Consider the following 22,444-nt stretch of genomic DNA (forward strand, 5'->3'; position numbering starts at 1 on the left):
AGATTGGGTCATCTTAGTTTGGTGAGGCACATACAAAATCCAGCACTACTACTTCGAGTGCTTGTTCAAGTCCATTCCACATTAGGTGTGCACATGCTGCTTGCATGGATGTCGGAAACTTTTTCCCTTAGCGGCTCCCTTTGGGTCAGCAGGGGAGCCCCCTAGAGTGGTGCCTCTATGCTGGTGCATATATACCCCTGCCGACCCGACCCCCCCTTCAGTTCCTTCTTACCGTCCGTGGCGGTGTTGGAACAACTCTTTCTCTCCCTTGCGAATGATCCTTTAGCACAGTTGTAGCAGTTATCAGTAGTTAGCAGTTATCCGTAGTTAGTAGTTATCAGTAGTTAGCGCTTCTCAATAGTATATAGTTAAGCTTCCTTTGTTTTAGGTGTCTGGAAGTTGTTTCCAGCACCAGCCCAGGGGTGTGGGGCATGCCGCAGACCCAAGGGTTTAAGGCTTGTGCCACGTGCCGCAAGCCTATGCCGATCAGTGATCCCCACGACTCGTGTCTCCCCTGTTTGGGGGAATCGTACCAGACTGAGCACTGCAAGATCTGTAAGGCTTTTAAGCCAAGAACCAGGAAAGAAAGAAACTTTTGCTTTAAGCAGTTACTCATGGAGGCCACGCTGCAACCTGCAGCCTTGGACCATCTGGCTTCGGTGCTGGCATCCTTGGTGCGGAGTGCCCCAGCATCAGTCCGTGATCCGGCGCTAGCGGGGCTCCGTAAGCATGTGGCACTGCCCGACCTCTCCAGTATGGTCAAAGGGGCAGCCTACAGGCTATAGAGGGCGCTTCCCACATAAGAAAGCGGTGCAGAGGGGCAGCGTGGCCCTAGGACATACACCGGCACCTGTGGCTCTGGTGCCGCAGGGCCTGTCAAACCCCGGGCTATGTGGTTTGAGTGCAGAAGAAGGGCTGGAGGACATTCTAGAACAGCCCTCCACACCAGACACCTTTGAGGCAACAAAAGACCTCATCGAGCTGTCGGTGGCAAGCCCCCTCCCTGGCAAGGAGAAGCTTCCAGCACCATCACCAAGGGTGCCATCCAGAGGTAAGCCGGCAATGGTGCGCCGCTTGAGGTCACCACCCTGGCACCGCTCCTGGCGCCAGTCCTGGTCGAGCTCAGTCTCTGTGGACTCGCAGTTACCTTTGACTCAGCGGGACTCGATGGCACCGGAACCCCGGAACCGAGCCAGCATACGGCACCAGCTCCGCTGGCAGACCGCTCCCCAGCACTGTCACTAAGCCAGCACTGAGGGGACGTAGGGTCGCAGTCCCTGGTCCTGGGCAGAAGGCAGCGATTGCGATTCCGCTCCCGAGGGCATCAGTACCGATCCTGGTCCCAGTCAGTGAGCAGCCGCTCTCCAGCCTCCCAATCTTACCGTGCCACAGCACTGCCTTGGCCTGTGAGGTCGGCGTCCTCAGAATCCGAGGTTGACTCAGGCCGCTCCAGCTATGCTCGCAGGGCGCCGACAGAGAGCCCTAAACCACGTGTTATCCCCAATGGGGCCTGCCAGGACAATGGCCCTTTTGGACACCGTGGGCCTATCATCAGCAGCAAGGGACCTCCTCCAGAGCTTTGAGGTCCGGCTATTTGGTGCATCGGTCCCGGTCCCCACGCAGGCACCCCTCCACAGCCAAGGAGGCTACGGGATCCAGGCTGCCAGATGGTTCTCCAGAACACCGGCGAGCGGAAGCAGCACCGAGCCCAGGGCTGTCCCGGGGACAGTCAACCAGGCAGGGCTCATATGTGCCCTGGTCTATGATGAGGAGCAAGAAGAGCAGGTAGAGGAGGCACAGGAGGCCCTCACCTCCTCATCCTCCCCAGACGAAGCTGTGGCAGGCATGGCAGTGTCGGGACCTCCTCCGATTGACCACAGGGCACATCAGGAGCTGCTCTGCAGGATCGCCCAGAACTTGGGCCTACAGGCAGAGGAAGTGGTGGAGCAGGAGAGGATCCTACGGTGGACATCCTAAGCCCTGAAGGTCCCTCCAGAATTGCGCTACCACTTATAAAGACAATTCAGTCTAACTACAAGACGGTCTGGCAAACCCCAGCCTCCAGTGTACCAGCGGCAAGGGGGGGTGGAGAAGAAGTACTTCACCCCTTCCAAGGGATACGACTTCCTATTTTGTGATCCTGCCCCCTGTTTGGTGGTCGTCTCAGCCATGAATGAACAGGAGCGTCGTGGCCAGCAAGCCCTGGCCCCCAAGGCCAGGAAGGCTAAACGTCTGTACCTCTTCGGAAAGAAGGTCTACTCCTCTGGGAGCCTCCAATTATGGATCACGAACCAGGCACAATTTTAATTCCTGGGCAGCAGTTTCCAAATTTAAAGACTCCTTGCCCCAGGGCTCTCAACCTGAGTTCACGGCCCTTGTAGAAGAGGGAAAGGCAGTTGCCAAGACCTCTTTACAGGCCTCTTTGGAGTCGGCAGATGCAGCAGCCAGAACAATAACCTCAGGTGTGGTGACGAGGCGCTCGGCAAGGCTTCAGGCCTTCTGCCAGAGGTCTAGAATACCATCCAGGACCTCCCCTTCAAAGGGTCTGGCCTCTTTTCTGACCAGACGGATGCCAGGCTGCATAACCTGAAAGACTCCCGGGCAATCCTTAAGTCGTTAGGAATGCACACCCCGGCGACTCAGAGGAAGCCATTCAAGCCCCAACCATCAAGCAATGCAGTACCAGCCTCACCCTAGGCAGGAGCCTTATCGCAGGAGGGGCAGAGACAACAGACGCAGGCGGAATAACGTGCCTAATCAAGGCCAGGGCCAGGGCAAGCCCCAGCCTGGCAACCAGCAGGGGTTTTGAAGGTGCGCTCGAGGACAGTGTACCAACCCAGCTCCCGGATCCTTCCCCATGTTTCTTGGACAGCTGGCACTGCTACCAAGCATGGTCCTGTATAACATCGAAATGTTGGGTCTTATGCACGGTACAAGTGGGTTAAACGCTGCTGTTCTCCTCCTTCCCTCCTACCCACCTCCCTTCCCCGTCCCTCTTCAGGGACCCTTCTCATGAGCAACTCCTTATGCAGGAGGTACAGTTGCTCCTGGAGGCAGGGGGGTGGAGGAAGTCCCTCGGAAACTAAGAAGGAAGGGGTTTTATTCTCATTATTTTCTCATCTCAAAGGCAAAGGGGGACCTTTGGCCCATTTTAGACCTTTTCGTGCTCAACAAGTTCTTAGTCAAGGTCCGCTTCTGCATGGTCTCCCTAGGCACTATTATCCCGTCCCTAGATCGGGGGATTGGTATGCTGCCCTCGACATGAAAAATATGTACTTTCACATCGCTATTCACCCCGCTCACTGGTGGTTCTTGCAGTTCGCCATAAACCAGCACCATTACCAGTTTACGGTCCTCTTGTTCGGCCTGGCGGTAGCCCCCCACATATTCACAAAATGCATGTCAGTAGTGGCAGCCTTTCTGTGAAAGGAGAATACAGGCATACTCATACCTCGACGATTGGCTCTTCGTGGGTCGGTCCGAAGAGGATGTCTGCTCCCATGTGATGGTGGCCCTGGAAACATTCTGCAGGCTGGGTCTTCTCGTCAACTTGCCCAAGTCTTCCCTGATACCAACGCAAAGGCTGGAGTTCATTGGGGCAGTGCTGGACTCGGTGCAGCAAGCCTCCCGGAATCCAGATTCCTGGCCATCCAGAGTGTCATAGACTCAGTGCTAAGGTTCCCCACTACCATAGCCAGATGCTGCCTGCACCTTCTAGGGCACATGGCAGCGTGCACTCACGTAGCTCCACTACGGCTCAGGATTTTACAATCGTGGCTTGCCTGATCATATTGCCCAGGCAGAGACCTCTAGACCTTGTCGTGACGGTTCCGGCCCAGGTGTTGGACTCCCTGCGCTGGTGGCTCAGTCAGCCAGTAGTACGCGTGGGTATCCCCTTTGCCGCACCGCAGCCTGCTCTGATGCTGGTGACAGACGCATCAGACCTCAGCTTGGGAGCTCACTTAGGGGGCCTGAGGACACAGGGCTTGTGGTCCAAGGCCGAGGTGTTGCTCCACATCAATGTGAAGGAGCTCAGGGCTGTTCGTCTAGCCTGCCAAATCTTTTACGCTATTTTGGAAGGTCACAGCGTGACAGTTCTGACAGAGAATACCACCACTATATTCTATATAAACAAGCAGGGAGGAGCCCCCTCCTCTCCCCTCTGCTGAGAGGTCCTTCTCCTGTGAGACTTTTGTGTAGCCCGCTCCATCCATCTCGTAGCGTCATACCTCCCGGGGGAGCGAAACAAGCTAACAGCCTCAGCAGGTCATACTGCATGCACAAGTGGTCAGTGAGATCAGACATCTTGCAATCAGTCTTCCAGAGGTGGGGGTTTCCCCAAATGCACCTCTTTGCACCAAGGACAACAGCCAATGTCCGCAGTTTTGCTCTTTGCAGAACCACAGTCCAGGCTCAGTCGCAGATGCATTTGCGATCCCCTGGAGTGGGAGACTGAAGTATGCTTTTCCTCCGCTCCCACTTTTCCGCAGAGTCCTCCTCAAAGTTCGCAGGGACAAGGCGATGATAATTTTGATTGCCCCAGCTTGGCCTCATCAGCACTGGTTTACAATCCTGCTAGAGCTGTCAGTGGCCGCCCCAATTGCCCTGTGCCTGCACTGAGATCTCATCACGCAGGACCGTGGGCACCTGCTCCATCTCTGCATCTCATGGCGTGGAACTTCTCTGGCTAAACACTATAGAGAGCCAGTGCTCTCTTCCGGTACAGCAGAGTCTCCTTGGCAGTAGGAAACCTTCCACTAGGGCGGCCTACCTAGCTAAGTGGAAAAGATTCTCCTGTTGATGTGAGCCTAAGCAGAAACAACCACTCCAGGCCACTATTCCAGTCATCCTAGAATACCTCCTGCATCTCAAACGTCAGGGTCTTGCTCCTTTCTCAGTCAGAGTCCATCTAGCTGCCATTTCAGCATTCCACCTAGGGGAATCCGGATGCTCTGTGTTTTCTAACCCCATGGTGGTGCAGTTCCTCAAGGGACTGGAGAGAGCGTTCCCCTACTCATGCCCACCGGTCCCTCCCTGGAATCTTAATCTGGTCCTTTCCATGCTTATAGGGCCCCCATTCGAGCCCCTGGCCTCTTGCTGTCTCCTTCACCTCTCCTGGAAGGTGGCGTTCCTGGTGGTCATTACATCAGCACGGAGGGTGTGCAAGTTGAGGGCCCTATCCTCAGAGCCTCCTTATACAGTTTTTTATAAGGACAAAGTACAACTCAGGCCACACCCTAAATTCCTCCCTAAAATAGTCTTGCAATTTCATATGGGACAAAACATTTGTTTGCCAGTACTCTTTCCTAAACCACACACGGACCTGAGTCACTATAGCCTGCACACTTTGGATGTCCGAGGGGCCCTGGCGTTGTATTTGGAGCAAACTAAACCTTTCCACAAGTTGACACAGTTGTTTGTCACTGTAGCCATTAGAATGAAAGGATTTCCAGTCTCGACGCAACATATATTATCGTGGATTGCGGACTGCATCTGCATGTGCTACAAGTTCGCCAAGGTTCCAGCCCCAACGATCACGGCTCACTTGAGGAGGACACAAGTGTTCTCAACAGCTTTCCTGGCGCATGTCCTGATCCAGGAGATCTGTAAAGCAGCCGCCTGGTCATTGGTGCACATGTTCACAGCCCACTACGCAGTCAACCAGCAGGCAAGAGATGATGCGGCAGTTGGCAGAGCTGTTCTTCAGTCAATTGCTCCATGACTCCTACCCTCCTCCTGTGGTAAGCTTGTGAGTCACCTAATGTGGAATGGACATGAACAAGCACTCGAAGAAAAAAAAACGGTTACCTACCTTTAATAACTGTTGTTCTTCGAGATGTGTTATTCACATCCATTATGCTTCCCACGCTCCTTCCCCTCTGCCAGAGTCTCCGGCAAGAAGGAACTGAAGTGGGGTCAGGTCAGCAGGGGTATATATGCACCAGCATAGAGGCGCCACTCTAGGAGGATCCCCTGCCGACCTGACAGGAGCTGCTAAGGGAGAAAGTTTCTGACTTCCGTTCAGCATGCGCACACCTAATGTGTAATGGATGTGAAAAACACATCTTGAAGAACAGTTACAAAACGTAGGTAACCATTTTTTTTTGAGCTGCTGTTGTATGCAAAACAATTTGTAAGAACAGGAAAATTTAATTGACAATCTATTTGTTACGCTTGGTGTATATCATAGGTTGCAAGTCCAGAAGAGACTACTGTGATCATTTAATATGACCTGCTGTATAATAGAGGACATAAACCTTCCCCGAAAAAATTCCTTGAGCACATTTTTTTTAGAACATCAATCTTGATTTAAAAATTGCCAGTTATGGAGAATCTACCCTGATCCTTAGTAAATTATTCCAGTTGTAAGTTATTCTTATTATTATAGAATCATCATAGAATCATGGAATATCAGGGTTAGAAGGGACCTCAGGAAGTCATCTTGTCCAACCCCCTGCTCAATCCCCAACTAAATCATCCCAGCCAGGGCTTTGTCAAGCCGGGCCTTAAAAACCTCTAAGGAAGAAGATTCCACCGCCTCTCTAGGTAACACATTCCAGTGCTTCACCACTCTCCTAGTGAAAAAGTTTTTCCTAATATCCAACCTAGACCTCCCCCACTGCAAATTGAAACCATTACTCCTTGTTCTGTCATCTGCTACCACTGAGAACAATCTAGATCTATTCTCTTTGGAACCCCCTTTCTGGTAGTTGAAAGCCGCTATCAATTCCCTCCTCATTCTTTTCTTCTGCAGACGAAATAATCCCAGTTCCCTCAGCCTCTCCTCGTAAGTCCTGTGCTCCAGCCTAATCATTGTTGCCTTGCACTGGACTCTTCCCAATTTTTCCACATCCTTCTTGTGTGTGGCCAAAAACTGGACAGAGTACTCCAGATGAGGCCTCACCAATGCAATGTAGAGGGGAACGATCACATCCTTCAATCTGCTGGCAATGCTCCCACTTATACAGCCCAAAATGCTGTTGGTCTTCTTGGCAACAAGGGCACACTGTTGACTCTCATCCAGGTTCTGGTCCACTGTAACCCCCTAGGTCCTTTTCTGCAGAACTGCTGCCTAGCCCCTCGATCTCTAGTCTGTAGCAGTGCATGGGATTCTTCTGTCCTAAGTGCAGGACTCTGCACATGTCCTTGTTGAACCTCATCAGATTTCTTTTGGCCCAATCCTCTAATTTGTCTAGGTCCCTACCCTCCAGCATAACTACTACTCCCCCAGTTTAGTGTCATCTGCGGACTTGCTGAGAGTGCAGTCCACGCCATCCTCCAGATCATTAATGAAGATATTGAACAAAACCAGCCTCAGGACCGACCTTCGGGGCACTCCACTTGATACCGGCTGCCAACTAGACATGCAGCCATTGATAACTACCCGTTGAGCCCGATTATTTAGCCAGCTTTCCATCCACCTTGTAGTCCATTCTTCATGCCTCAAACTTATGCCTTATTTCCAGTCTGAATTTATCTAGTTTCAACTTCCAGGCATTAGATCATATTATAACTTTCTAAACTGAAGAGCCCATTATTAAATATTTGTTCCCAATGTAGGTACTTACAGACTGTAATCAAGTCACCCCCTAACCTTCTCCTTTATTAGCTAAGATTGAGCTCCTTTAGTATATCATTGTAAGGCATGTTTTCTAATCCTTTAATCATTCTTGTGGCTCTTCTCTGAACTCTCACCAATTTTCAACATTCTTCTTGAGCTGTGGACACAGGATTCCAGCAGTGATCGCACCAGTGCCAAATGTAGAGGCAAAATAACCTCTCTGCTCCCACTTGAGCATTAGCCCTTTTGGCCATAGTCACACTGAAATCTCATGTTCAGCTGATTATTCACTGCATTCTCCCCAAATCTTTTTCAGAGTCATGAATTCCTAGGATAGAGTCCCCCATCTTGTAAATGTGGCCTAAGTTCTTTGTTGCCATATGTATACAAGAGAAACTAGTCAAGACTCAAAAACTAACAGCATTTTTTTTTAATGAAACTAGGGCTGTCAATTAATTACAGTTAACGCATGTAATTAACTCAAAACAATTTAATGCATTTTTAATGCATTTTAATCGCACACCTCTGGAGATGGGACTCGGTGGTGGCGGGCAGGTAGGGAGGCACAAGAGACTAACATGCAGACCAGACGCGCAGATTACTGAAATGCCTCCCAACACCTCAGAGCTGATCTTGTGCCCCCTTCCCCCTTCATAATCTATTGATTTGTTTTATATGAGGGAAGGGGTAAGAGCAATCACCAGCAGCTGCGAGGATGTGAAGTAGGGAAAGTGTGCTTTAGAGCCACTGCTGCAAGACCCTATGCCCCAGGTGACTCCAATGGTTTCCTTTCCCACTCCCCCGCACTAATTGACTGTCACCCTGGCCCATATCCTGTGGATGATTTGGTAGAGCCGGTTAAACACCTTCGATGGGGAGAGAGGGGCTTGGCCCTCTGCTGCACCATCCCCTCCACTCTGGACAGGGCCAGAATGGGTGAGGGGGCCCTCCACCGGAACACCGCTGTGTATTTCTGGGGCAGAGGATCCTCCTTCTTCTACCCTGCTCCACTGCTGCTCCAGTCTGCCCCACTCCATGAAGCTGACCCTGGCCAAGCTGCTCTGGACTGGGAGCCTGCCTCCAATCTGCTGTGCAGAGTGTGGGTGGGGGCACCTGATATCGGGATGTCCTCCTCCACCTTTCCATGTAGCTGGTTGCTACGGAGCTGGGGTCAGGAAACAGGGAGCCTGTCTGTTGCTGGCTCAGGAGTGAGTGCTATCAACAGCAGCTGCTGGCTGAAAAAAACATTCAGCCCTGAATACTCTGCTTAAAGAGACAGCGCTCCCTCAACACACCCACACACACCAAACCAAACTAGCCCCTGGTGAGTCAGGAGTGACCAGAGGGCTGTGGGAAGAGACAACCCTTGCTTTTATAAAAGGAAATCATACCTCACTAAACTATTAGAGTTCTTTGAGGAGGTTAACAAACACATGGACAAGGGTGATTTAGTGTACCTGGACTTTCAGAAAGCCTTTAATAAGGTCTTTGAAAGGCTCTTAAGCAAAGTAAGCAGTCCTGGAATAAGAGGGAAGATCCCCTCATGGATCAATAACTGGTTTAAAGATAGGAAACAAAAGGTAGGGGATCAGTTTTCAGAATTTCAGATAACATCAGCCACACTATCAGAGGCTCGTGTGGCACCTTATAGACTAACAGACGTTTTGGAGCATGAGCTTTCGTGGGTGAATACCCACTTCGTCAGATGACATGCATCTGACGAAGTGGGTATTCACCCACGAAAGCTCATGCTCCAAAATGTCTGTTAGTCTGTAAGGTGCCACAGGATTCTTTGCTGCTTTTACACATCCAGACTAACAGGGCTACCCCTCTGATACTTATCAGAGGCTCATTCACCTGCACATCTACCAATGTAATATATGCCATCATGTGCCAGCAGTACCATGTACATTGGCCAAACAGGACAGTCTCTATGTAAAAGAATAAATGGACACAAATCAGACGTCAAGAATTATAACATTCAAAAACCAGTTGGAGAACTCTTCAGTCTCCCTGGTCACTTGATTACAGACCTAAAAGCTACAATTTTACAACCAAAAACTTCAAAACCAAACTCCAAGGAGAGACTGCTGAATTGGAATCAATCAACTGGACACCATTAAATTAGGCTTGAATAAAAACTGGGAGTGGATGGGTCATTACACAAAGTAAAAGTATTTCCCCATATTTATTTCACCCCCTACTGCTCCTCACACCTTCTTGTCAACTGCTGGAAATGGGCTATTTTGATTACCGCTACAAAAAGTTTTTTTTTCTCTCCTGCTTGTAATAGGTCACCTTAACAGATGACTCTCGTTCTAGTGTGTATGATAACACCCATAGTTTCATGTTCTGTGTGTGTGTGTGTGTGTGTGTGTGTATACACACACACACACACACTCTTCCTACTGTAGTTTCCACTGCATGCATCTGATAAAGTGGGTTTTAGCCCACAAAAGCTTATGCTCAAATAAATTTGTTAGTGTCTAAGGTGCCACAAGTACTCCTATCGTTTTTTTGATACAGACTAATGTGGCTGCTGCTCTGAAACCAGATAAATAGTGGTGTCCCCCAGGGGTCTGTATGGGGACCAGTGCTGTTCAACATATTCATAAATGGTCTGGAAAAAGAGGTAAACCGTGCGGTGGCAAAATTTTGCAGATAACACAAAACTCAGGCAGAGACTGAAGAGTTACAAAAGGGTCTCACAAAACTGGGTGACTGGGCAACAAAATGGCAGATGAAATTCAATGTTTATAAATGCAAATTGGAAAACAATCTCAACTATATATATAAAATAATGGGGTCTAAGCTAGCTGTTAACACTCAAGAATGAAACATCCACTCAATGTGCAGCGGCAGTCAAAAAACTATCCAAATGTTAGGAACCATTAGGAAATGGATAGATAATAAGAGAGAAAATATCATAATGCCTCTATATAAATCCATGGCATGCTCACATCTTGAATACTGCGTGCAGATGTGGTTGCCCCATCTCAAAAAAATATGTTAGAAAAAGTAAAGGGCAACAAAAAGTCTTAGGGATAATGAACAGGGAGAGATTAAAAAGCCTAGGACTTTTCAACTTAGAAAAGAAATGGCTAAGGGGGGAATATGATAGAGGTCTATAAAATCTTGATTGTGAATAAGGAAGTGTTATTTACTCATTCACATAGCACAATAACTAGGGGTCACCTAATGAAATTAATAGAATTTTCCAGTTTTTATTAATATAAATGTTCCCAGTTGTGCAAAATTATGGATTTAGAGGTTTTTTTTTATCAATTTCTTTTCACAGTTGTGGGAAATTATGGGAGGAATATGCACCATAGAAGGGGTCAGACAATAATTATTTAATGATAGTAGATGTTGAAATTAAAATTAAACCTTTAAAAAGTTTTATAACTTTATTGTCAACATCACATGCCGAAATATACAAAGTAAATATTCTTCACTCAAACGCTAATCAACTCTCAAGCAGCATTTTTTCCTACTTTGCTGATGTAAATTTTGATTTTTATTGATGGAAATATTTTTGTGGGGTTGTGTTTGTACAGTGAAATTGACCGTTACTGACATTTGGCAGTACAGACTTAATCCTTCCAAGTCTAATTATAACGACTGAATTTAACATTCTAATTGTGTGAGTCATCCCAGCAGTTTTCAGTAATACCAACTAGATTGAATTTATGCTCATAAACTAGCAATTCTAGTTCCTCTGGTTTGTTACCCAGGATCCTAGCATTGGTTTATAGGCAGTTAAAGAATTTCTTCTCTTCATGCCCCTTGGTTTCATGGTTCATTTTGTTCTCAACATACTGATTTTGTGCTAAATGATTGATCATATCTCCCCTCCTTTTACCCTCCCCTTTTGTTTAATGCCCTCCTACCTACTCTAGCCATCCTATCCTCAAAGAGACTGATTTCTCCTCTACGGAGGTGGAGGCCATCCAAACAATATGGCCCCTGTGACGGGTTCGGTCACAGAGGCCCCCTTGGGACCATCACCTGATGTGTTTAGACCTGATGTGTTTTTCATGCCAGCTTGGGACTTCAGAACCCTGCCTTGTTGAGCCAGACATGCTAGCCTGCTGCAAACACAGACCCAGGTCTGAACCACATCCCCAAAGCTACACACTTAACGGAAAACAGCTTAAGAAGTGCCTTCATTGTTTTGGGCATGACTCACAAGAAGGCTTGAAAGTAAACAGAGCCATTTACAACAAATTGTCCTAGTTGATGGGAGCCATCAAGATTCCAAACCACCATTAATGGCCCACACTTTGCATAATTACAATAGGACCTCAGTTATATTTCATATTTCTAGTTTCAGATACAAGAATGATACATTTATACAAATAGGATGACTACTCTCAGTAGATTATAAGCTTTGTAATGATACCTTACAAGAGATCATTTGCATGAAGCATATTCCAGTTACATTATATTCACACTCATTAGCATATTTTCATAAACTCATATAGAGAGCAATGTCACAGCCTCCTACTGAACTTACTGCCAGAGACTTGGATGCTCTCTATGGCAGAGGCAGTATACCTAAAATATCTCTTTGGGCTCCCCTCTGGGGCAGACACTCCTGTGACCCCCAAAAGGAAAGATGACCCTGATCCAGCTGTGGACTCACAGCTACCAGCTATGACAGACCTTTCACTGGCCAGCAAAATCCCCACCCCCCCTTTCACTCAGGTTGGGCTTGCTTCCAACTGCAGAGTCCTCGGGGTCTGTTTCCACTGCAGCAGTCACTAAGACCCCAACTTCCACCTCCAGGATACATGTCTCTGTGCACCTCTTCCACTGCATTACAACCAGTTCATGCTTCTGGGTCTCAATTTACTTGTCTCTGGGCCTCAATTCCTTTGTCTTTTAAGTCTAGGGTTTGCTGGTGGGCAGCTTTTTCTTTTTCCAGGGCAGCCTTTTCCTGGCAAATTGCACATCAATTTCAGTTTGTCTTCCCTTGAGACTGTCAGTTGATGAGCTGGGATACCACAGAGAACCCCTTTCTGCCAGAACAGGCACCCCTCCACTCCTGTCTTGCTGAGTTAGACACTTCAGTCAACTTCAGCACGGACCCAGAGGTTGGGCCACACCTCTCTGCCATTCACTGAAACTGAGATCCACTCAGCTCGGGGTTTTCTTAGTTAACAGAGACTTTCCCAGTGCCCAGTATTTAGCCTTTCTGGGCAATTTGCAACCTTACCCAAAATAAGCAAACAGAAAATAACAAACCAGCAACCACTTTGTCTGTTATCCAGCCAGCACAGTTAAAACTCACTTAAAATCACTACCAGCATTTCAAAGCAATCAGCTTTGCGCAGATCCTGTTTGACTACACCCCTGTGACGGGTTTGATCACAGAGACCGCCTTGGGACTGTCACCTGGTGTGCTGAGACTATCTCCGAGCCCGTTTTCGCTGCCAGCTTGGGACTCCAGAATCCTGTCTTGTTGAGCCAGACAGGCTAGTCTGCTCCAACACAGTCCCAGGTCTGAACCATGTCCCCAAAGCTGCAGACTTAACTGAAAACAACTTTAAGAAGTGCTCCTGACTCTAACACCCAGACACCCAGTTCCCAATGGAATCCGAACCCCAAATAAATCCATTTTATTCTGTATAAAGCTTATACAGGGTAAACTCATAAAATGTCCTCCCTCTATAACACTGTTAGAGAGATATGCACAGCTGTTTGTTCCCCCAGATATTAATTGTTTTCTCTAGGTTAGTTACAGTAACTCCTTCTTTAACATTGTAGTTATGTTCCTGAAAAATGCGGCTTTAAGCGAATCCAGTTTCCTCATAAGAATTAATGTAAATGGGGGGGTTAGGTTCCAGGGAAATTTTTTTCACCGGACAAAAGACATATATATATATATTGTGATGGGGTAAGGCCAGATGGCTACAGTAAAGTAGTGAGGAACAGGTATGTTAGCCCCAGGCTAAACAAATCCCTGGTACTATGGTAACCAAATGGCAGTTGCTCCAGGTTAATTAAGATACCTGGGGCAAATTAAGATCCTTCTAGAAGGCAGTGGAGATAGCTAGATTGATTGAGACACCTGAAGCCAATCAAAGGCTGGCTTGCACTAGTTAAAAGCCTCCCAGTTAGTCAGTGAGGTGTGGGTGTTAGGAGGATTATGTTGTTGGAGGAATGAAGCAGTACAAAGCCATATCAGGTGCAAGGAAGGAGGCCCTGAGGTAATGGTGAAGGAGATATTGGGTGGGGGCTGCTGTGGGGAAGTGACCCAGGGAATTGTGCATGTCCTGTTTCCAAAAAGTCAGCTACAATAGCTGCTAATTGTAGGGTCCCTGGGCTGAAGCCTGGAGTAGAGGGTGGGCCTGGGCTCCCCCCTCCCCTCCCCGATTAATGACTGGGAGATAACAGGGACTGTGTGAGGGAGGGTTGCTTCTCCTCACCTCCCTTGTTGGCTTATGAAGAATATGACTCAGTAAACTGTGACCCTTGCCTCTAGAGAGAGAAGGGCTACACGAAGGGTCACAGTGAGCCTCTGAGGCTAGCAAAATCTGCAAGGAAATGCAAGACCCACAGAGTCAAGGACAGTACTTTGTCAGTATGTGTGTGTGTATATATATATATATATATATATATATATATATATATATATATATATATATATATACACATAGAGTATAAGTTTTAAACAAACAATTTAATACTACACACAGCAATGACGATTGTGAAGGTTGGTTGAGGTGATGAAGTGAGAGGGTGAGATTTCCCAGGGAATGTATTACTGCTAAATGATGAAATAGCACTCAGCTGAGCCCTCCAGGGTTAACATGTTAATGTTGCCTCACACTCTACAAGGCAGCACAAATGGAGGGAGGGTAGATAGCATGGCAGATAGAGAGACATACCCTGTGTGTGTGTGTGAATGTGAGAGAGAGATGTGCATTGCCCCTTTAAGTATACTGACACCACTCTAAGTACATTGCCTTTTTAAGTAGATCAGCAAGTTGAGACAACAGCTGCCAGCAAGCTCCCTCTGTCCTGAGCCCTGTTGTGTCCTCCCTGCTCTATGGAGATGGGGTGAGCAGGGGAGAGGGGTACACCCTGACATTAGCCCCTCACTTCCCCCACACACACAGCAAGCAGGAGAGTCCTGGGAGCAGCTCCAAGATAGAGGGCAGGATCTGTATATGGTAATGGGGGGAGGGACAGCTGAACTGCTGGCAATTGATAGCCTGCTGGTGGCTGCCTCACAGGGAACTTAGGGGAGCAGAGAGCTGATAGGTGGGCTGTCAGTCCACCCTGGTTCCAAGCCTGCACCAGCTAGCTCCAACGGGCTGCTCTTTCTGCAAGCAGTGGACAAAGCAGGAAGCTGCCAAACAATGTTATAAGGGAGCATTGCACAATGTTAAATGAGCAGGTTTGCTAATTGATCAGCAATGTAACAGTGTTAACTGGGATGACTTTAAGTGAGGAGTTACTGTAATAAACAAAAGTGATTTTATTAAGTATAACATAGGATTTAAGTGGTCCCAAATAATAACTGACAGAACAAAGTACGTTACCAAGCAAAATAAAACAAAAACACGCAAGTCTAAGCCTAATACATTAAGAAACTGATTACAGATAAATCTCACTCTGAGATGTTTCAATAAGCTTCTTTCACAGACTAGACTCCATTCTAGTCTAGTCCCAATCCTTTCCCCGGTACAGTCCTTGTTCCAGCTCAGGTGGTAGCTAGGGGATTTCTCATGACTGGAGCCTCGTTTGTTCTGTTCCACCCCCTTTGGTACAAAGTGGGAATCTTTTGTCTCTCTGGGTCTCCACCTCTCCTTCTAAATGGAAAAGCACCAGGTTTAAGATGGATTCCAATACCTGCTCACATGTCCTGTGAGACCCCAAGCCTTCATTCTTCCTGGCCTGACTCACAGGAAAGCTTGCAAGTTAAACAGAGCCATTTACAACAAATTGTCCTAGTTGATGGGAGCCATCAAGATTCCAAACCACCATTAATGGCCCACAGTTTGCATAATTACAGTAGGACCTCACAGTTATATTTTGTATTTCTAGTTTCAGATACAAGAATGATACATTTATACAAATAGGATGACCACACTCAGTAGATTATAAGCTTTGTAATGATACTTTACAAGAGACCTTTTGCATGAAGCATATTCCAGTTACATTATATTCACATTCATTAGCATATTTTCATAAAATCATATGGAATGCAACATCACAGCCCCCTCTCCCAAAATGAGGAGACTTGTGTTCCATAAACTATAATCCTTCACCCCTCAACAAGCGAGCTAACTTCCAGAATCTTCTGCTTTCTGTCTTCCATCGTGGTGGGGCAGGAAGGCTCTCAGAGAAGACTCTTTAGACATACTTGTTTGGCACACTTCCGAGTCCTCTAAACTCATCTATTATCTGCAAGATATCCTGTGACATAGTGTCCTTAATGCCAGTATGAACCATCACTAATGGATCCTTGCCCGTCAATTTCAGAAGTTTATCAAATCTTGAGTGACGTCTTGTGTCTTGGCTCCAGGAAATCAATCTGCCATTTTGTTGTCTGCTTTTGATTTGTAGAGTGTTCTTTCAATTCTTCTGAGCATTGAATCCCTAGCAACTATTGTCTATGTTTTGTGAACAGTTGGAGAAGTCTTTGTGGGCAAACTTGATCTCAGGAACTCCTAACAAAATGTCCTGAAACTTGCATCACTAACCCTGCCTTAGGTCTCAGTGAGACATAGCAATTTTCTAGACAATCTGAATATGGACATGGGTTTTACAGCAATTTGAAAAATTGGTTTTGAAACAAAGTGCTACTCAATCTTAACTACAGAGGAAAGGTTAAAAAGGGAGTTAAAAAAAAAGATTTGACAAGGTAAGGAAACTGTTTCTGTGCTTGTTTTGTGGGGAGGGGATAGCTCAGTGGTTTGAGCATTGGCCTGCTAAACACTGGGTTGTGAGCTCAATCCTTGAGGGGGGGAATTTAGAGATCTGAGGCAAAAATCTTTCTAGAGATTGTTCCTGCTCTGAGCAGAGGGTTGGACTAGAGGATCTCCTGAGGTCCCTTCCAATCCTGATATTCTATGATTCACTTAAATTAAGATGGTTAAAAGCAGCATTTTTATTCTGCATAGTAAAGTTTCACAGCTACATTTTCAATGTTCAGTTGTAAACTTTTGAAACAAGAATCATAACATTTTGTTCAGAGTCATCAACATCCTCCATTCCAGAGGCATTCATAATTCTGAGGTTCTGCTGTAACTGTTCACTATATTCTGAAAATCACCTTTCAGGAAGTCCTTGCGGGACATTCATCTATGTTATGAGGGTAGTAGTTGGTCTGAAATGCAGATATGTACTAACCAGACTCTGTAATACCACATGGTGTGGAGGCTAGATGCTAAGTATTATCTTTTATTGCAGATTGCCAGTTGCAAGGTCAGCTCATGGTGCAACAGTGTATAGTGACAAACTGTGGATCTTCGCAGGATATGATGGGAATGCACGGTATGTAGCAAAATCGCTTTCCTAATCCTTTTGTTTTGTAAAATCTTTCCAATCATTCAATTGCATCTCTGTACAAATCTTTTCTCACTGTGAGGGAGTATTGCCAGCAGATTGAGGGAAGTGATTATTTCCCTCTATTCGGCACTGGTAAGGCCACATCTGGAGTATTGCATCCAGTTTTTGGCCCCACACGACAGAAAGAATGTGAACATATAGTAGAGAGTCCATGGGAAGGCAATGAAAATGATTAGGGGCACATGACTTATGAGGAGAGGCTGTGGGAACTGGGCTTATTTAGTCTTCAGAAAAGAAGAGTGAGGGGGATTTGATAGCAGCCTTCAACTACCTGAAGGGGGGTTCCAAAGAGGATGGAGCTAGGCTGTTCTCAGTGGTGGCAGATGACAGAACAAGGAGCAAAGGTCTCAATTTGCAGTGGGGGAGGTCTAGGTTGGATATTAGGAAAAACCTTTTTTACTAGGAGGGTGGTGAAGCACTGGAATGGGTTCTCTAGGGAAGTGGTGGAATCTCCATCCTTAGATGTTTTTAAGGCCTGGCTTGACAAAGCCCTGGCTGGGATGATTTAGTTGGGGTTGGTCTTGCTTTGAGCAGAGGGTTGGACTAGATGACCTCCTGAGGTATCTTCCAACCCTAATCATCTATGATGAACAGTAATGGGAGCTTCTCTAGGTTTGGTCTTTTGTTTCAAATGGAGTAAGCATGTTTTTATTCATCAATACCTTGTTCAAATAGATAAATATGTTAAAAAAAAAAAAGCTGCTATCTGACAATATGCCTGTGATGGGCTGTATATTCCCAGTGTAATGCTTGGGGACAGGTGAAATTCCCTGAAGTGAGGGAAAGGAATGTTCCTTGCCATGCTAAGAGGCAACAAGAGCATGTGATGATGTTGAAAACTCACTGAACAGAACAAGAATTTTCTGGGGGCATCCCCAACAAGATAAAAGGGGGAACAGTATGTTCAGTCTTATACCTTGGTGGCACTTGTCACTATTGGTAGGGGCCTAACTGAAAATTCTGGAGCTGCTTGTTTATAAGGCAGATGAAATGCTGAGTGACGGAGCAGAACTAGTAGGTTTTAGAGGTATTTTGTGGTAGGTGGTCCTTCCCTTCTGGTGTCAGTCACACAGCAAGGGAGTATGAAATTTGTTGCTCAGCCCCACCCCTTTCAAGCACTCTGTCTCCTCACCCTCTCTCTGTGTCTTGGTGAAGATGAAATGTCCAGGCCATCTTTAGGCCTCAGTAACAGGATTTAGAACTAAGCACAAACTGCATGGTGCCTTGAGTGCTGGGCTCATTAGTCCTTGGTGGCTTAGTGGGACCCCTGCTAGTGACCAGGGTGCGTGAAATGTTTTGGAGCTCTTCTGCTATATCGAGTTCTGGACAGCAGAAAGAAAGAGGAAGTACAGCACCCCACCCACCCACACACTGCCTTAAGGCACTCCCTCTTTTCTGAGAGAGAGCACCTTCTTTCTGGGGTCACTGCCTCAATCTGAAGTCTTTCTGCTCTCCCCTCTGAAGGTTCAAGATCTCCCTTTCTTTCTTCAGAGTGCTCCCTATGTGAGCTTGTGCTCTGAGGTTTCCCTGTTTTCATTATCTCCAAGGATCTTTTTGCAGCTATTTACATAATGAGAGACTCCTCATACATCTGACAGACCTCGTCCTGGTACACCTTTTCATTTAAAAAACAGTGGACTTGGGACATGCTGCTCTGGATACAGCTTCATCTTTCCTTAAAATTTACTAAAACACAAGCTAAGACCCCAAGTTCCAGGATCTCTGGATTTTTCAGCCCAAGGTCAACTCAGCAATGGTTTCTCATCAGTCCAGTCCTGGGGAGCCAACCACTACTTTTAAATTGAGGTTCTTGGTACTTTCCCTCAGGGGAACCAGGCTGTTGTTGACATCGTGGATTCTGTGGTAGTAGATCCCACTTTTCTGTCAAGAAATCCCCAGCCAGCTACTGGGCCAATCCATGAAGGTCCCACCAGTAGCCCTTTCAGGAATCTGGCCTCCAAACCAAGGCCAGACCGAGTCCTGCCTGACTCTCTCCCCCTTCTCAGTCTCCACAGTGCTGGGATGGACCACTTCCCTGTTCCTGAATCAGTGGTCCAGAGTCACCTCGAACTTTTCTGTTCTCTCCATCACTGAGATAGGGAGTACTTTATAGAATTTCAAGGCCTACTCTCAACCCTGCCATCCTTTAGAACTGCAGAAAAGAGAAAACTTGCTTCTTACCCATCATCCACTGGGTGAATGGACTGTCCTGCTCACTTGGTCAGGGCAGCCTTCAGTGAAATCCGCAGTGCCTTCTAAATCCTGGCTTTGGCAGCCCTCATTTGTTACTGCAGGAAGCCCCTATATGGTTCAGTGGAGACTGAGGCCCCATTGTGCTGGGTGTTACACATACACATAGTAACAACTGTTTCTCGCCACAAAGAACTTGCAGTCTAAACAAATAAAACGTACAAAGGATGAGAGAAAGTTAGTATTGATTGTATTTAAGTACAAAGTGCAAACCATCAGATCATAAGAATGGCCATACTGGGTCAGACCAAAGGTCCATCTAGCCCATTATACTGTCTTCCGACAGTGGCCAACGCCAGGTGCTTCAGAGGGAATGAACAGAACAGGTAAACATCAAGTGATTTATTGCCTGTTGCCCATTCCTAGCTTCTGGCAAACAGTAGTATACAGTTGGTGCTTTAAAAGGGCCAGTTTCACAAAGGTGAAAACAATCATGAGCCAAATCAGTTAGGGGAGAGAATTTAAACTGAAAAATGTGAATGATAATTGGGAATTGTTTCAGAACATTTTTCTAGATCATCTCAATGCCACCAGCTACACTAGTTAAAAAACAGCCTGGTTTAGATGGGAAATAAAAGAAGATGCACACACAAGGGGAAATTGATAACAATAAATATAATTAAAAAACTAGGAATTGTAGAAAATTGATAAGGAAAGCAAGAGGACACAAGGCCATCAGCATTAAGGACAATAAAGAGTTTATAAAGTATAGTAGGAACAAAAGGAAGCCTCATAATGGTATTGGTTCTTTAGTAGATGGAAATTAGGTTAGGAATTGTCAATAATAATTAGCCTTGGCAGAATTAATTTTTTAAAATAATTGAGAGATAATTAGTTTATTTTTAAGCATCTAAATTTTTTTTTAATGTTCACAGTTGCACAAAATTATGAGTTTTAAACATTTTAAAATTTATTTGTATTGATTTGCATTTTCTCAGTTGTGGGAAATTAGGGGCCATGTCGGACAGTAATTATTTGATAACAGTAGATGTTGAGATTCAAAAAATTAAACCTTTATAACGGCTAAAACACAAATTGTCAACATTGCATGTCCAAATATAGAAAGTAAATATCCTTAAATCAAACTCTAATGAAATTCTCAAGCAGCGTTTTTCTAACTTTTCCCATCTGTAAATTTTGATTATTATTGATGGAAATATTTCTTTGTAAGATTGTGTTTGTACTGTGAAATTGGCATTTGCTGACATTTACTAATACAAATTTAATCCTTCCAATCCTAATAATAATGCAGAAAAGGCAGAAGTGTCCAAAACTTTTCTGCTCTGAATTTGGGGAAAAGGCTGCTACCAATGAAGAAATACTTCCTATCTGAACAATAACTGAGGATGTTCAATAGTATTTCTCAAAGTTCAACATTTTTAAATTAGGGGTCCAGATAACTTAGACTTCTGTAAAGCATTTAACTTTGTAGCACATGACATTTTGATTAAGAAATTAGAACAATATTAATTGAACATAGCAGACATTAAATGGATTAAAGACTGGTTAACTGACAGGTCTCAAATGGGAAATCATTATTGAGCGGGTATGTTTTTTAGTAGGGTCCTATTGTGATGGGATCTCCAGGGTATGACCTGGAATTGTGGGACAGCCATGCCCCTTAACTCTCCAGCCTGGACAGTCTCTCACAATGCTTTGCTAGTGACAAGCAGCAAACCACGCCAGGTGCTATCATCACTCAGCCATCAGGATACAGAGATACCCAGCTAAGTTGTATGAATGCTCTCTAAGGCACACATGAACTAATACAGAGGGAAATACAAGCCAGTCTCTCCAGTCTTACACTGCTCAAGACTTTCACTTGAACAATGCAAGCTCCTTAATTAGCTACTTCTGGGGGAATTCAGCACCACTGTGCGTGTGCACAATTCATGTCCCACGCAGATTTATTTGCTTTGCTGCAGAAAATGATGGGGAAGCAAAGGAAAGCCGCAAGAGCAGTCACACACCCCTCCTCAGCAGCGCAGGTGTGGCGTTTTTGGTGCCCAGAGCAGTCATTGGAGAGGTAAATCACCCAGGGGGTGGCAGGGCTGGGGATGACTCCTACCCTTTGCCAGGCTTGGCTGCTAGTCCTGCTAGGCTGATGGGGGGGGGGGGGGCGGGGAGGAGAGGACTTTCTATTCCCCCGTGTAACAGGGCATAGCAGGGTCCCCCTTGGTCCTGTTTCTGGTCTGCTCCAAAAATCACTCAGAGACCTTCTGGCTGAGCAGTCACCGGTGCAATTTGTTTACATGGTGCAAACCCACTACTTCTCATCACATATCATTGGGGCTTCCAGCCTTAAAGGCTTCTCTTTCTTGCAGTCAGGAGGGGAGAGCTACCCTTCTCTTTCCACTCTCTGGCTTCTCCATCCTTTCTTTCTTCCTCTGAGCTTGTATACAGCCCCAGGCTAGCAGCTGTTCCGCCTCTGCCAATCAGGCTCAGGTTCCTCTAGTCAGCTCCAATTCACCTCCTTTAATTGCAGCTGGAGTGAGGGGGCTTGCTTAGCCTTTCCTGGTCAGCACCCTGTCACACCCTGCAAGGAGCAGCTGAGGCCAGGTCAACCCTCCTCCAGAAACCTCCTCCAATGCAGGAAGCTCTGCACCCATCGTTCCCCTGCTTCCTGCCCCCATCGCTCCAGACACAGAGGGAGGGAGTCATTGTACAGGGAGCTGCTCCCCTGTCCAGCCAACCTCTGTGCATCCAGAGCACCCCCTCCCCCCACACCTGGGCTCCCTTGCTGAGCCTCAGGCCCCCTCCGAACCTCCACTGAGCCCCACCCACCCAAACCCCCACCAAGCCCACTCTTCCACATCCAGACCCCCCTTGAGCCCCTCTCCCTGGACCCAGACCCTAAGCCCTGCACTCAAACCTCTCCCTGCTGAACCCCCCTGCACTTGAACCCTGACTCTTGAGTCCCCCTTGCACTTGAACCACCCCAAAGAGCCCCCTGCACGCTGACCCTCACCCCAGTGAGCCCCAATCAGCTGCCCCCAAACCTCCACCATGCCAAGCCCCACTCCCCCAACACCAAGATTCCCCTGCAGAGCT

At 46.6% G+C, this 22,444-nt stretch overlaps 1 protein-coding gene across 11 annotated transcripts in view; it reads left to right on the forward strand.

Annotated features, from left to right (window-relative positions):
• Positions 1-22,444, forward strand: part of LZTR1 (leucine zipper like transcription regulator 1) — a 261,156-nt gene that overhangs the window by 53,109 nt on the left and 185,603 nt on the right. For 10 of the 11 annotated variants that reach the window (XR_007774752.1, XM_050956118.1, XM_050956120.1 and 7 more), the window contains one exon: positions 16,985-17,068. Coding sequence is in view for 10 of the 11 variants with exons in the window: in XM_050956118.1 (XP_050812075.1) it covers positions 16,985-17,068 (84 nt within the window). In the remaining variant the exon portion in view is untranslated. Of the gene's footprint in view, positions 1-16,984; positions 17,069-20,731; positions 21,420-22,444 lie in introns of those variants that run through there. The other variant, XM_050956128.1, reaches the window with a different exon arrangement.

The sequence above is a fragment of the Gopherus flavomarginatus genome, chromosome 5, assembly GCF_025201925.1.
Source record: "Gopherus flavomarginatus isolate rGopFla2 chromosome 5, rGopFla2.mat.asm, whole genome shotgun sequence".
NCBI classification, from domain to species: Eukaryota; Metazoa; Chordata; order Testudines; family Testudinidae; genus Gopherus; species Gopherus flavomarginatus.